This window comes from Amphimedon queenslandica, unplaced genomic scaffold, assembly GCF_000090795.2.
Source record: "Amphimedon queenslandica unplaced genomic scaffold, v1.1 AMPQUscaffold_13422, whole genome shotgun sequence".
Classification (NCBI taxonomy): Eukaryota; Metazoa; Porifera; class Demospongiae; order Haplosclerida; family Niphatidae; genus Amphimedon; species Amphimedon queenslandica.
The window spans coordinates 175,063-191,170 of record NW_003546342.1 but is presented as its reverse complement, the minus strand read 5'-3'; the positions used below and the strand labels follow the sequence as shown (position 1 = coordinate 191,170).

General features: G+C 33.7%; 1 protein-coding gene across 10 annotated transcripts in view; it reads left to right on the top strand.

The window, feature by feature from the left end:
• LOC100636115 (uncharacterized) overlaps nt 1-16,108 on the top strand; it is a 34,105-nt gene that overhangs the window by 12,643 nt on the left and 5,354 nt on the right. For 3 of the 10 annotated variants that reach the window (XM_019996105.1, XM_019996110.1, XM_019996108.1), the window contains 12 exons: nt 9,216-9,295; nt 9,345-9,505; nt 9,597-9,685; nt 9,742-9,869; nt 10,146-10,319; nt 10,379-10,539; nt 10,598-10,686; nt 10,792-10,919; nt 12,912-13,085; nt 13,134-13,294; nt 13,344-13,432; nt 13,537-13,542. In XM_019996105.1, the coding sequence (XP_019851664.1) occupies nt 9,216-9,295; nt 9,345-9,505; nt 9,597-9,685; nt 9,742-9,869; nt 10,146-10,319; nt 10,379-10,539; nt 10,598-10,686; nt 10,792-10,919; nt 12,912-13,085; nt 13,134-13,294; nt 13,344-13,432; nt 13,537-13,542 (1,440 nt within the window). The remainder of the gene's footprint in view (nt 1-9,215; nt 9,296-9,344; nt 9,506-9,596; nt 9,686-9,741; nt 9,870-10,145; nt 10,320-10,378; nt 10,540-10,597; nt 10,687-10,791; nt 10,920-12,911; nt 13,086-13,133; nt 13,295-13,343; nt 13,433-13,536; nt 13,543-16,108) is intronic. The other 7 variants (XM_019996106.1, XM_019996107.1, XM_019996111.1 and 4 more) reach the window with 7 other exon arrangements.

The following is a 16,108-nucleotide window of genomic DNA, read 5'->3' as shown; positions in this document are numbered from 1 at the left end:
GGAACCAGTAACGTTAGAGGTACATATACACTAATATAAAATACATGGTAGATATTTTTAATAATTATAAACTGTATAGATAAATTTATCTGTGTAGTGATCATTATCATTATTATACATGAAAATTAACAGAAACTATTATTATTATTATTATTTTATTTATAATAATAATTATGCATTGCTGTTAGGTGTGAGTTCATTGGCCCAGCATGGTGAGACACCAGATGTTACTGCTGAGGCTATTGTAGTCACTAATGCTACTGGTGCACCTACTGATAATTTCCCCAGGAGAGAACTTACTAGAATCCATGGTCAGTGATATAGCATGAAGCCTAAAAACTTGCATAAAATAATGATAACACAATTTTGTGGTCTAATGCATTAGCAGTCTATTAAATTGCTTTTTACAAACAATTTTTATATCACAAAATTTAACTATCTTTGTTGTACTTTAGGTATATTAATGATAGTGGCATGGCCTCTGCTGGTAGTCAGTGCTATATTCTTTGCTCTTTGGATGAAGCCAGCACTACCTAATGGGGAATGGTTCCAGGTAGGTGAATGCATCTCGTAATTCTGTAATCATCATTTTAAATACTTTATGCTCTAAACTTGAGGATTTAATTTCTTTATATTTTATGCATGTACATGTACATGTATATTATGTGTACATGCTATTAATACCTGGAATTTAGCTATTCTTTTCTATTATTTTCTCTTTATAGATACATCGTGCTTTCATGATAGTGTCCCTGTTTTTGACTGCCCTTGGGTTCATATTTATTTTTGTTGCTAATGCCAAGAATCCTGGAGCACCTTCACCCGGTCTCATTAGCTTTGCCTGTGTAAGACCCATAACCTATTGTATTAGGATGTATAATATAATATACAATGTACATGTACCATACAAAATGATTCCTTGGCAAGGAGTCAATATATCGGAAAATCGCTGTTTTTTAAAGAAATCATCAATATAAAATCCACCATTTTGTCCTAATATAAGCATGCTCAATGAAAAATTGCCAATATAAAATTTGTCAAATACTTTTATAGAGATATTACTCTTGCCAATAAATCGTCTTGTACAGTATCATAATTATGATTGTATGCTAGAATCTAGCTATTTTTACTTTGTACATGTACATGTACATGTACTTACTATACAATGAATTCTGTATTATATATTTTTATCGTTTTGTTATTTTAGGGTAAAAGCACAGGTCATTTTGTCATTGGAATCATTGTATTCATTCTACAAATTATGAATGTAAGTTTGTACTGTAATAAATGATGCTGATTATTGTTTTCAATATTATTCCTAGCCTATCATTGCTATATTCCGTTGCAAGCCAACTGGCTCATAGTAAGTTAAAATATGATAATGATATACATGTTTATTAATAATGATTTTCTCATTAATAGTCGGTGGATATTTAATCTGATCCATGGTACTGCTATTGGTTTCTTGGCTGAGATACTAGCCTGTAAGATTAACTACATGTATTTTTATCACTTAATGTTGTATCTCTTATGTCTCTTTCCCACGATTCTCCCCTCTTTCTTTATCTTGCCTCTCCACTCTTACTCACCTTCCAACTTCTCTCCCTCTATCTTTATCACTCTCTCCCTTTCCCTTTTCTTTTATCTTCCATTTTCCTTTTGTCTACCTTTCTAGTGGTTAATGTTGGTTTGGGCATTGCTTTGCTTGAGTCTGGTTGTGGTGGTACAAACTCTTTCACTCTCCTCTGGGTCTACATTGTGTTTGTTATATTGCTGGTCATTATACAGCTTGTTATGACCATTGTATTTACTGTGATGGCTTTCAGAGCTCCACCTGAAAGTAAGTCTTTTAATTACTGATTTTTAAATGTTTGGTTTTGCCTATACTGCTTAATTGTTTCAATAATAATTATGTTGCACTGCTTGGTATTTTGCCAAAAATGGCTGAGAGAACATTCCTGATTTTTATAATTTTTTTGATACACATACATGTACTTATATTGTGTGGATAGTTGAGCTAATTCTGATTAAAATTAGATTTTTTGAATACTTAGAATTGCTCAAAAATTGGGCCAAAACCCTGTACAGGGTCTTGAGCCAAATTTTGCCAAAAATTAAAAGGTGACATTTCTCCATTTTTATAATTCTATCTGATGCATATACATGTACTTATGATGTGTAGAAAGTTTGGGCTGATTTTGATCAAAATTAGATTTTTTATGTATTTTTAAATTGCTTCATAATTTTATGCCAATATCTTTTAATGCAATAGAGCTACATGTACATTGTGCAACTCTATGTCTGACACTGACATTGATATTCATGTTATAAACAAAATATCAGAAAATAAATTTATCATAACATCTCATTTGATGTACAGTGCATACATGTATATATACATGTATGCATCACAGATTATTCAGAGTAGTACAATGATTATTTAGGGTAGTATGATATTAATATCTCAACTTTGATTTTGTTTGAGCTTTGCATGTTCTTCTCTTCTCTGTTCTTTTCTATCCTCTTCTTCATTTTATTTGTTTGTTTTTATTTTCTAGTGTCAGGACTAGCTCTTGGCATTCCATGAGGTCTTGCATTGTTTTTGTTTCCCTTCCACCATCATAATTGTTTAGTCCTTTTGAAATAAATAATATGATAGTAATGATCCATCTCTCTCTTTCTTTGCCACTTCTCTTAACCTTCTGAGGGCTGATTTACCATAATTACTACACAAGTCTTGACGTTACTTTGGCGCTAGAATAGAATTTGGTTCTATAGTATTCTAGTGTAAGCATGCATCAAAAGGTTGAATTGCCCCCCCCCTTTTGATTTTAAAATTGACAGTACACTGGCCTAGTGTCATATTGTAAATTAACCAACCTTGGAATTCCCCCTATTTGGTTACACTTTCTCCATTTGTTGTGAATAGAATAGTTGTATAATCGTTTATATTCTTATTTTCTTCATTATAGAGAGAGCTGCATTGGGCCCAACATTCCTCAAGTATTACTTCCAGAGGTCTGCCAAGAGCAGCTTCTCCCCTCCACAAAAATACATGGAGATGACAGAGAAAGGCAAAGCTGCTAGTAATGATCCACCACCAAAGAAGAAACCATCTGAAGTAATTATGTTTATTTTGAATCAATACCACCAAATATTTAGAATGATCATCATCCATACATGTACACAGCACAACAATTGATGCATTATTAATTGATGGCACAGCTAGCTTAGTGAGCTGGTGCAAAAACAATTTTCTTGATAGTTATAACTTTGATAGTATAAATACATTTGTTTTCGTAACTTTGAAAGGTATATGTATATGGCATAGATTCCCTTGCACATTACTTAAATGTACACCCATGTTTTCAATGATCAAGTATATCATTGGTTTGTATTTCGTAGGACTCTCCTTTCCGCTGGGGAGGTTTTGGTGTCTTTATCATCATTACTTTTGTTCTTGTGGTAGTTATGGCAATCATGGTTGCCGTCATTTAAGCTCCTCAATATTGAAGGATGCTACTTTGCTACATAGTACAAACAATTATTGATAGTATAAATGGTATTGCTTTTGAACACTGTTTGCTGGTTGTTATTCTTTTTAGAGCAATTTTATACTAACTATTAGTGTGTTTTAGGCCATTTTTATTATCACTCTGTCAATTTTTTCAACAAAATATTATCATATTCATACCGTATAGCGGAAAATTTTTGTGGATTTTGCATTTTTTTCAAAACCCACGAAAATAAAATCCGTGAAAATCAATTTTATACGGTTTAAGATGGCCGAATTGTAGAAAACCATGAAAATTAAAGCCACGAAATTGATTCTTGGACGGATCCACGAAAATTTTCCGCTATACGGTACTCTGGGTTTATATTGCATCATCTGATATGCCAAGACACACCTTTCATTCATTTTAATGTCAAAAATGGCTCTGACTACTTTTGCTCTCTTCAGTGTTATTGTTCTGCTTGACTATTGTATTCTCCTACTCTATGGTCCACAATTAGCCAGTGCAGTGGTCTCACTCCTGCCGGCCACCCTGCTTCAGTGGGTGGCATGTTATAGCTATTAATGTGGTTGGGCTATTAATGTGGTTGATGACATTCCAGATAATCGATCACTAGCAGAGAGGACAGGATTAGCACTTATCCCTTTGTACGCATGCCTGTTGTCAAGTTCTAAGCAGCCTGTCCTCGGTAAGTCGGTCTTTCATGATTCATCTATTCATACCCTTTTCTTTTTTTACAGTGATGAAGGTACACGTTTCATAAGAAGGTATGAAGAGGGATATGATATTACTGACGACGAGCGTTACAATTTGTGGCTGTGAGAATTGACTCCTGAACTGACCTCGGAGCAGCCATTTACAAGACGTGGGTAGGCTTTAAGCTCCGCCTTTTATTTACATGCTTTGCCACGTGCTTTCCAAGAAGTAAGGTGGAGCTAAAAATATAATTTCCTCAATTGGTATGCAGGTATGGTACATATACTTGATGAATTTGTATCTTCATTCCTGACATCTACCGACTCCAGCAGTGTCTGTGATCATGGTGGCTGTCTCCTATTGCAGGAGTTTCTCTCTCCTCCTAGTATTTCTTGGATTAGCTACAGCTCTACCTACTGGTGCTCCACCTCAAGCATGTGTGTCTCTAGTACCAGGTCATGGCGCTATTCCCATTGATCCAGCCCTCCGTCCTCCTCCTTACTTCATTGTCTCTGATCTCCTGATGGAAAATGGATTCCTAGTATATGAACCTGATGAGACATATAATAGTAAAAATATGATATGATTGTCTATCAATTTTTGACACCTTTATTTTTGCATAGCTAATTTATGCAACCATTAATTCTTGCACGCTATATAGTCTTAATTGCCGTTAATTTGTTCCTTTTCTCTTTCTTTGTTATCCTACAGTCAGTTTGATCAGTGTGCTAGGAGCAACATTCAGAGGTTTCATAGTCCAAGCCAGAGATGTGAATGGATCGGTGATTGGTATGATGGATACCAGTGGCTCTAATGGTCAGGCAAGACTAGCTAACTGTCCAGACTCTAATAATGCTACTGTAAGTTAACATACTAATGTGATAAATACTATTGAATGTAATTTGATATTATTTGTTATGTATACATGTTATTTTGACTGCATGCCGTATGTAGTATGATGTTTTTTCTTTTTTCTCCTTGAATCTCTCTTTTATCTTTTCCTTAGGTAACTCATGTTAATAATTACGACAAGTCAAGCGTCTCATTTCAATGGACGGCTCCCTCAGGGTTTGGTGGCATTGTGGAACTAAGGTTAATTTGTACTACAGTAGCACCTAAGACTACTGCATGCTAGATTGTATGGTGCAGTCTATACTTATCATCACTGTAATTAGATTTATCAAATAAAATTACACCTTCTCTTGATTGTCTCTTGTCTGCCAGTATTATACTGTATTGCTCAGTTCTCATGATGTTGTGGTTTATTATCTGGTTGGCTTCACCATAGTGTGTGTGCATTCACCCACTCAGCTCAATATATGGAGTGTGGATTGATGCTTATTAGGAAGTATAAACACAGTTTTATCTGTCAGGGCTACAATTGTCAGGGCTGCTATGGTCAGGCTATTGTGCATGTCTCAAATATCCATGTAGAGCATCATCATAATACAATGCATGCTATATATGGAATCATAGTGGTATCTTTACAACCGGTATACATCCTTTCAAAATCAAAGCTTCTATATTTTACTTTTTCTTTAATAATGCACCGCTTCAATGCTTATGGCTGTTCTTTTTATTGCTAAACTAAAAGTATAAATTGGAATGCTATGCAGTGTATGCCCTCAAGAATTTCTTCTGTTTACATAGAAAGGTTTACAGTCATGGTTTGGTCAATTTTCATTTTGTTGCTATATGGCTCTACTGACCACGATAGAGTATCAGTTATAGTAAAGATAAGAATTGAGTCATGACAGAAGCCATTCATGGTATCATCAGCTTTGCTTAGGATGTGGTATAGTTTGAATCCAAACTCATTAATATTAAAGTAGCCAAGTTGGCTATTTTATGCAGTAGTAGGAAGCACATTTGGATCATGTACTATTAATAGATAAAATGCTTAGAGTAATATTATTTATTATTACGCTTTGTTGAACAGAAGTTGGCCTTTTCACATATTAGCTAGTGAAGACTGCACATTGAAGCCAAATGCTGCTAAATATTTTTTTGCTTTACATTGGGGGTAGCTTTTGACTTAAAAGCTACTAGTAACTTTGGGTTGTTTATCATGAGTATTGTGTTGAATAGTTGCTGCTAATTTGCACTGTATACAAAGCTTTGAATGGCTTGTATTAAATTTAAAGCTATCAGCTCTACTGGTGTGTGCATGCAAGGCAAGTGAAATAAGAAATACAGTTATACTTGAGTTTATTTAATGCATTTCTTCATATACTGTATGCTGTTAATGCTACATTATTGTACTGCAGGATATGTAGCATTATTCATTAAATTTAATTTGATTAAATGTGTCTACAGGAAACTTGATCAGTCGCCCTGAAGTGCTGAATGTAAACACTAATTAAAGCACCAACAGCAACAAAATATTATTAGAAATAACTGAAGCATGTAATTAATGAATAATTGTCTCATGCCATATTTGTTTCTTAACAATCATGCAGTGCAAAATTTTCAAGGGCTGTAAATTTCATGAATTTGCCTAAAAATCTATTTTGGAGATTTAATTTTTACAAATTTATGCCATTTACTATCTTGTCCGGTATTAATTTGATTTTCGCCACAGTAATTTTTGCGAATCTTCAGAAAATCACGAAATCTGTGAAATTTATAGCCCTTGAAAATTTTACGCTATACGGTATAATGGTTTGGATGCTTTAATAAGTAGATGTTAGGATGTTAGTCTACACATACATGTACATATACATGCATGTAATACATGTTTACACTTACATGTACTTATATAAGTGCAAAAGAGAATCTATTAGCAATTTTTGTGGCTAGAGCACATATACATGCATGTAATACATGTTTACACTTACACATGTACATGTACGTGTACATGTGATACATGAATACACATTTATGCTTATATAAGTGCAAAAGAGAATCCATTAGCAATTTCTGTGGCTAGAGTGAAGCCACTAATTTAAATCTATTAAGATTATTACTATAATTTGTAATGTTGTTATCATTATTTTATTATCCATAGGTATTCTGTTGTGATCATGTTTTCTTCATATTATGTGAATCTCAATGCTGCTGATTTCCCTGTAAGCTATAGAATCCAAGATTTATTAACTACCTTAAGCCTACTATTATTTGCGTCTACTAATTTTAGCGAAATCAGCAAAAGTCATGTTTAGCGTTACTAATTTTAGCGTTTTTAACCAAATTAACTATAAATAATAACCATTATAATGAATAATAATTATTTTGGCGTCTATTTAATTTAGCAATTTAAAGCTCTCTCGCTAATATAGCTAAATTTAGTAGACGCTAAAAATAGTAGGCTTAAGGTATTATTCTCTATAGAATCCAAGGTTTATTAATTATTATTATTCTCTCTTCTCTCTTGTAGGTTGACTGCAATATAACACTTACGGTAAGTATATATTGTGCCATTGTAGGACCAGATACATGTATAATTCCTGTAGTAATGGCTATCATTATGTTCATGCTTTTTAATCGATTTTATAAAGTGCTCATAACTTGGAAATTATTTGTCAGAATTGGCTCAAATTTTCTACATAGTATAGGGCAGGCATGTGCCTTGTAATTGTACTTTATTACTTTTAAAAATTGACAAAAGTGCTTTCGCACAGCAAGAATTGCACCTGAATAGTGTACATGTACATGTACATGTACATGTATACATCTACATTAGAAGCCTAGGCTTCACCACAGCTTCTAATCAACTAGTATCCTTGTGTATACCATACAAGATGATTTATTGGCGAGGAATTAATATTGGCGATTGGGGGTTTTGTGAAGAAATTGCCAATATAAAATCTGCCATTTTCGTTTTAATCTGACCATGCTCGATGGCATGTGGCACAAAATTGCCAATATAAAATCCGACAATTTCTTTCCACAGGCAAATTTGCCAAATATTAATCCCGCCAATAAGCCATCTTGTATGGCATCCAGTAACCCTCAAAATTTGTAGTTTATCTGTAACATGTATATCTACATGTACCACTACATGTAAATGTACTGTAGTGGTTACACTGTCCAATAAATTGTAGTATAGTAACAGTAGTATACAAGTTTAGTAGCACATTGTGTGATTGTGTGTTAGCTTGAAGAATGGTAATGGCATCACCATTATAGTGGTATCACTCTTAATCTCTCTGCTGTTTTCATTTGTTATGAACAATTGACAGAGTTAGTGTTTATTAGACGTAATTCTAATTTTACTTTATTTTTACACTTAGTGAATATCTAGTGTACATGTACTTATTAATGTTACCAAGAACTCTGGAGAATGCTTGTTCTTGTACTTAAGCACTTATGGTGAAGCTAGGGATTGTGCTTGTGCTGGTACTTCTAACACATTTAAGTGCTTGTGTTTGTGTTTAAGTACATTTCATAGTGCTTGATCCCATGTCTGGTATAGGGACATCAATATGTATCAGAAAATCTAATAAAAATTGGGGGTGATTTTGGAACTGGTTTTTAGGAAAAACCATAAGCTATAGCCTTTGCCTTTTTTCAAAATTGTCTACTATTTTTATAAATGCTCATAACTTCAGAAATTTTTGTAAAAATAAGTTCCAAACTTTCTACATAGTATAACTACATCAATGAAAATAATAATAATAGCGTATAGTGGGAAATTTTGGAGCGGCTAAAATTTGGCGAATTGCTAAATTTTGGTGATTGGCGGGTTTTAATTTGGCGAATTTGTGGCCACATGCAATTGAGCATGCATATATTGGCTCAAAATGGCAGATTTTTATTTTGGTGAATGGCTATCAAAACGCGAAATTTGCCAAATTTAATCCCCTCGGAAATTTCCCGCTATACAGTAATTGGTGTGATTTTTGAGCCATTTTTGGAATAAGTCATAGAGTACTTGTACTCTTAATAATGTACATTGTTTTATGGTATAGGATGTTGGGACTCATCCTCTTATATTCCGTATGCCTGAGAACTGCCCACGTCAAGAGTGTGAGTACTTTGTCGGTCTTGGAGTCAATCCATCAGATCCAACTTATCTTGATGTATATCTTGAGGGTAATGCTGCTGGATGGATAGCTATTGGATTCTCACTAAACAAACAAATGGTATATTAATAATATAGTCTCTCTCTATCTTTTTATAAATATATTACAGGAGGATGATGATGTATTGGGTTGTCGTGTTAATTCTGGTGCAGTAACAGTAGTAGATACATGGAATCCTTCTCCTAGACAAGCACCTAATATGCTTGATGCTACACAGGATGGACTGTGTGTTCAATCTACATCATTCATCAACGGTAGAATAACCTGCAGGTAAATATGCAATAAGACTTTACATATCTTTGCTTTTAAAATGTCAGTATTATTTCGCAATTATTATGCTACTATTATTTATTACTTATAGTTTTAGTCGTTTAATCAATGGGACTGATATTAGTCAAGATTATGATCTTGACAATCTTTTCTATCTATTATATGGACGCCGTGCAGCAGGTACAGTATAATGACACTAACACTTGACCTCTAGTAATCGTTCCTCATCTCTCTAGATCAAGGACTTCGTACATCATTAGGCTATCATTCTGCTAGTGGCGGTATGACTCCTAGTATTAGTCCAATCCTATACAATCCTGTTAATGATAGCAATACTGATGGAAGATGTCCAGTGGAAGTTACTGTAAGAAAACTGTACATTTGCAACTAAAATAAATACTCATCCGTCTTGCACATGCATCAGTATTAAGATATGTTTTGTATTTCCACTTTTATTACTAAACAGTAGGTCCCTCAATTAAATTAATGTATGTCCTATAGTTTTAAGCTCCCAATTCAAAGTCTATAACTGTCATTCTGTCAGCTGCACATGTAGTCCTCATACTTATAGCACATTCATATAAAATTTTAAAATTAATAAAATCACTTTAGCATGTACGAACATGTATTTTTTGGCTAGAGCATTGAGTCTCATAATCTAATCTTTGGTATGCCTGAAGGCTGTTTGAGGGCCGATTGTGAATATTATGTTGGATTGTCACCAAACCCATCAGATCCAACTTATCTTGATGTATATCTTGAGGGTAATGCTGCTGGATGGATAGCTATTGGATTCTCCAACAACACACAAATGGTATATTAATAATGTACTATTTCTTATTCTATCTTTTTATAAATACATGTATATTACAGGAGGATGATGATGTATTGGGTTGTCGTGTTAATTCTAGTATAGTAACAGTAGTTGATACATGGAATCCTTCTCCTAGAAGAACAGCTAATATGCTTGATGCCACACAGGATGGACTGTGTGTCCAATCTACATCATTCACTAATGGCAGAATAACCTGCAGGTATGTTAATATCTATACTGGTCATTATTACTATGTTAAACTGACTCTCTCCCAATAGGTTCAGTAGGACTATCAATATTACTGATGTGGGTCAGGATTATAACCTGGACGATTCCTATTACCTATTGTTTGGTAGAAGAGCTGCAGGTATAGCTATACGGTATACTCTACAATAGCTTGTACATGTATATTAATTAGTAGAAGAATAAAAAGCAAGTGCAAGTAGCTTATTCTTTTTTCCCTTATTCACAGATCAAGGTGTCACTACAGTATTAGGCTATCATTCTGCTAATGGTGGTATGACTCCTGCTATTAGTGAACAGCAGTACAATCCTGTTGTAGACAATAATGCTAATAATAGGTGCCCTGATCAAGCTACTGTGAGTCTTATATGTGTACATGCATGTAAAATTGTAGACTTTAAATTTATTGCAGAGCCTGAAATTACATTAAAACAGTGCTCAAACATTAACATTGCATGCTTAATTTTATCGGCCATTTTTATAAAACGGTTGACAGTGTTTTCCACAGGATTTTGGCATAGTCCTCATGCAGCCTCTTGTCCCAGTCCTACAGGGTATTGTTTTAGACAAAAATTACAAGGAGGGAATTCTCTTTTTTTCATTTTTCCTGATGCATTACAGTCATGGGGCAAGCACTTGCTAAAATGCTTGAAGCACATCTTGAAGCACTTGTGACAAAATATGCTTTAAGTAGTACCAAAAGCAATATTACTTGCAGTAATGCTTAATGCTTGCAGTACTTAGGCTCTGAAAGTACCACTCAAATCTCGAAATAGATTAAAGTAAAGAATCTGGTAGCTTCTTCATGCATTGTTGTGGCCATCTTTAAAGTTTAAACTGAATTAAAGCAGGTCTCATGCGTATGTTACAATAGATGTCATACACATGCATGACAACCATATTAGTGAAAACTGATAAAAGAGACAAGCATTAGTGCTTAAAAAGTGCTTTAAAGCATTCACATAAAAAAAGAGCTTAAGTACAAGTCAAGCACAAGTGCTTGCAATATGTTTAATGTTTGCAAGCACCTTCAAGCATTTACAAAAAAGTGCTTATAAGCACAAGTCCTTAATTGCTCGCCCTATATGCATGTACATGTTCTTATGTTGTGTAGAAAGTTTGAGCTGATTACAATCAAATTCAAGATTTTTTTACTAATTTTTAAAGTTATTCAAAAATTGAACCAAATTGCCTGTACTATAGTACAGGGTTTTTGGCCAAATTTCATCAAAAATTAAAAGTAAAGAAGTCTGCATTTTAAAAATATTTCCTGATACGTATGCAAGTTTATATGTTGTGTAGAAAGTTTGAGCTAATTACAATCAAATTTAGATTTTTTACTAATTTTTAAAGTTATTCAAAAATTGAACCAAATTGCCTGTACTATAGTACAGGGGTTTTAGCCAAATTTCATCAAAAATCAAAAGTAGAGAATTCTGCATTTAAAAAATTTTTCCTGATATGTACATGTATACAAGTTTATATGCTGTGTAGAAAGTTAGACCTAACTCCGATCAATTTTAATTTTTTTTACAAATTTTTGAGTTGCTCAAAAACTGACCCAAAGCCCCTATACCAAGTACAAGGATTTTGGCCAAATTTCATCAAAAGTGAAAAGTAGAGAATTGCTGTTTTATAATTTTTTGGTACATATATACATGTACAGTGTATATATATATATACCGTATAACGCTTTAATTTTGCGGAGTTTTATGGCGATTGGCAGTTTGCAGGTAGAATTGCCAATATTAAAATCGCCAATCATTAATGCGCATGCTCAGTAATGCACATGTGCACAAAAAATTGCCAAATTAAAAACCACTAATCACAATTTTACAGCAAAATCGCCAAAATAAAGCACTATACAGTATGCTAATGTTCTTATGTTAATGTTCTTATGTTAAATATAAAGTCTGAACTCATTCCAATCGAATTTGGATTTGTTATGAATTTTAAAAGTTGCTCCAAATGCAATGTACATGTACATGCACTCTATTTTAGTAGTTGTCAGTTCATAAAGCTTGCTCACTTATAGCATGCTTTGTGAGTAACCCTGTGGTAGGACATTTTATTGTGTTAAATTGCTTTTTAATTAAATTAATTTCAAATAATAAAATGGTAGAACAACACAGAATTTGGTGAGACAAATGAGCACTGTGGTTGGAAATTGTCTAATATCCTATTGTTTTTTCAGGCTCTGCAATTATTGTATATGATACTCTGCCATTTTATTTTAACACATAAATAATCATTAATTTGTAATGAATTTGACTGCTTGTAATATGAAAGATGGTATGATTAAATAGCTTAGCTTTGTGTTAGAGTTACTTACATGTGTGCAACTTTTAGGCTGTTGGATCACATAATTTGTTGTTTGGGATGCCTCAAGGATGTGAAAGGAGTGCTTGTGAATATTATGTTGGATTGTCGCCAAATCCATCAGATCCAACTTATCTTGATGTATATCTTGAGGGTAATGCTGCTGGATGGATAGCTGTTGGATTCTCACTAAACACACAAATGGTATATTAATAATATAATCTCTCTCCATCTCTTATAAATATATTACAGGAGAATGATGATGTATTGGGTTGTCGTGTTAATTCTGGTGCAGTAACAGTAGTTGATACATGGAATCCTTCTTCTAGAAGAGCTCCTAATGTGCTTGATGCTACACAGGATGGACTGTGTGTTCAATCTACATCATTCACTAACAATAGAATAACCTGCAGGTACATAATACTCATGAACTTTCAATGCATAATGCTCTGTCTCCTCTAGGTTCAGTAGGACTATCAATATTACTGATGTGGGTCAGGATTATAATTTGAACAGCTCCTATTACCTATTGTTTGGTAGAAGAGCTGCAGGTATAGCTATATGGTATACTCTACAATAGCTTGTACATGTATATTAATTAGTGGAAGAATGAAAAGCAAGTGCAAGTAGCTTATTCTTTTTCCCTTTTTCACAGATCAAGGTGTCACTACAGTATTAGGCTATCATTCTGCTAATGGTGGTATGACTCCTGCCATTAGTGAACAGCAGTACAATCCTGTGGTAGACAATAATGCTAATAATAGGTGCCCTGATCAAGCTACTGTGAGTCTTATATGTGTACATGCATGTAAAGTTGTAGACTTTATATTTATTGCAGAGCCTGAAATTACATTAAAACAGTGCTCAAACATTAACATTGCATGCTTAATTTTATCGGCCATTTTTATAAAACGATTGGACAGTGTTTTCCACAGGATTTTGGCATAGTCCTCATGCAGCCTCTTGTCCCAGTCCTACAGGGTATTGTTTTAGACAAAAATTACAAGGAGGGAATTCTCTTTTTTTTATTTTTCATGATGCATTATAGTCTTGGGGCAAGCACTTGCTAAAATGCTTGAAGCACATCTTGAAGCACTTGTGACAAAATATGCTTTAAGTAGTACCAAAAGCAATATTACTTGCAGTAATGCTTAATGCTTGCAGTACTTAGGCTCTGAAAGTACCACTCAAATCTCGAAATAGATTAAAGTAAAGAATCTGGTAGCCTTCTTCATGCATGGTTGTGGCCATCTCTAAGGTTAAACTGAAAGCAGGTCTCATGCGTATGTTATGCTTGATGTCACACACTTGCATGACAACCATATTAGTGATGACTCATAAAAGAGACAAGCATTAGTGCTTTAAAAGTGCTTTAAAGCATTTACATAAAAAAAGAGCTTAAGTACAAGTCAAGCACAAGTGCTTGCAATATGTTTAATGTTTCCAAGCACCTTCAAGCATTTACAAAAAAGTGCTTATAAGCACAAGTCCTTAATTGCTCGCCCTATATACATGTACATGTTCTTATGTTGTGTAGAAAGTTTGAGCTGATTACAATCAAATTCAAGATTTTTTTACTAATTTTTAAAGTTATTCAAAAATTGAACCAAATTGCCTGTACTATATAGTACAGTGTTTTTGGCCAAATTTCATCAAAAATTAAAAGTAAAGAAGTCTGCATTTTAAAAATATTTCCTGATACGTATGCAAGTTTATATGTTGTGTAGAAAGTTTGAGCTAATTACAATCAAATTTAGATTTTTTACTAATTTTTAAAGTTATTCAAAAATTGAACCAAATTGCCTGTACTATAGTACAGGGGTTTTGGCCAAATTTCATCAAAAATTAAAAGTAGAGAATTCTGCATTTTAAAAAATTTTCCTGATATGTACATGTATACAAGTTTATATGCTGTGTAGAAAGTTAGACCTAATTCCGATCAATTTTAAATTTTTTTTGCAAATTTTTGAGTTGCTCAAAAACTGACCCAAAGCCCCTATACCAAGCACAAGGATTTTGGCCAAATTTCATCAAAAGTGAATAGTAGAGAATTGCTCTGTTTTATAATTTTTTGGTACATATATACATGTACAGTGTATATATATATATACCGTATAACGCTTTAATTTTGCGGAGTTTTATGGCGATTGGCAGTTTGCAGGTAGAATTGCCACTATTAAAATCGCCAATCATTAATGCGCATGCTCAGTAATGCACATGTGCACAAAAAATTGCCAAATTAAAAACCACTAATCACAATTTTACAGCAAAATCGCCAAAATAAAGCACTATACAGTATGTTAATGTTCTTATGTTAAATATAAAGTCTGAACTCATTCCAATCGAATTTGGATTCGTTATGAATTTTAAAAGTTGCTCCAAATGCAATGTACATGCACTCTATTTTAGTAGTTGTCAGTTCATAGAGCTTGCTCACTTATAGACCTCCTCAGGTGAGATTGACGGTGGCCTATGAATATCATTACTGTTTATTACGGTATCCACCTACGGGGATAATTGGCTGCCATTTTGGACGGCAAGATTCAATGGAGGATGAATGAAGAAAAATCAAAACTAATTTTTTTTCGTTGGCATTGAGCTTTTTCAAGCTACAAAAGCTGGCTGGAGGAAAGAATGGTCACTGCTAAGCATCTCCTAAAAGGGATTTGGTGCAATATGAAGCATATTCTTTATTACAGCTTGCTTTCTGCATTAGCCCATTCATATTCCATAGAAAGTTGCCGTCCACGAAAATTATTTCAGAGTCAGACAAGCTCAGTCACGCCCCTTGCCGTATATCATTCTTTGACGTAATTCATTCTCACCCAAAGAGGTCTATAGCATGCTTTGTGAGTAACCCTGTGGTAGGACATTTTATTGTGTTAAATTGCTTTTTAATTAAATTAATTTCAAAAGATAAAATGGTAGAACAACACAGAATTTGGTGAGACAAATGAGCACTGTGGTTGGAAATTGTCTAATATCCTATTGTTTTTTCAGGCTCTGCAATTATTGTATATGATACTCTGCCATTTTATTTTAACACATAATTAATCATTAATTTGTAATGAATTTGACTGCTTGTAATATGAAAGATAGTATGATTAAATAGCTTAGCTTTGTGTTAGAGTTACTTACATGTGTGCAACTTTTAGGCTGTTGGATCACATAATTTGTTGTTTGGGATGCCTCAAGGATGTGAAAGGAGTGCTTGTGAATATTATGTT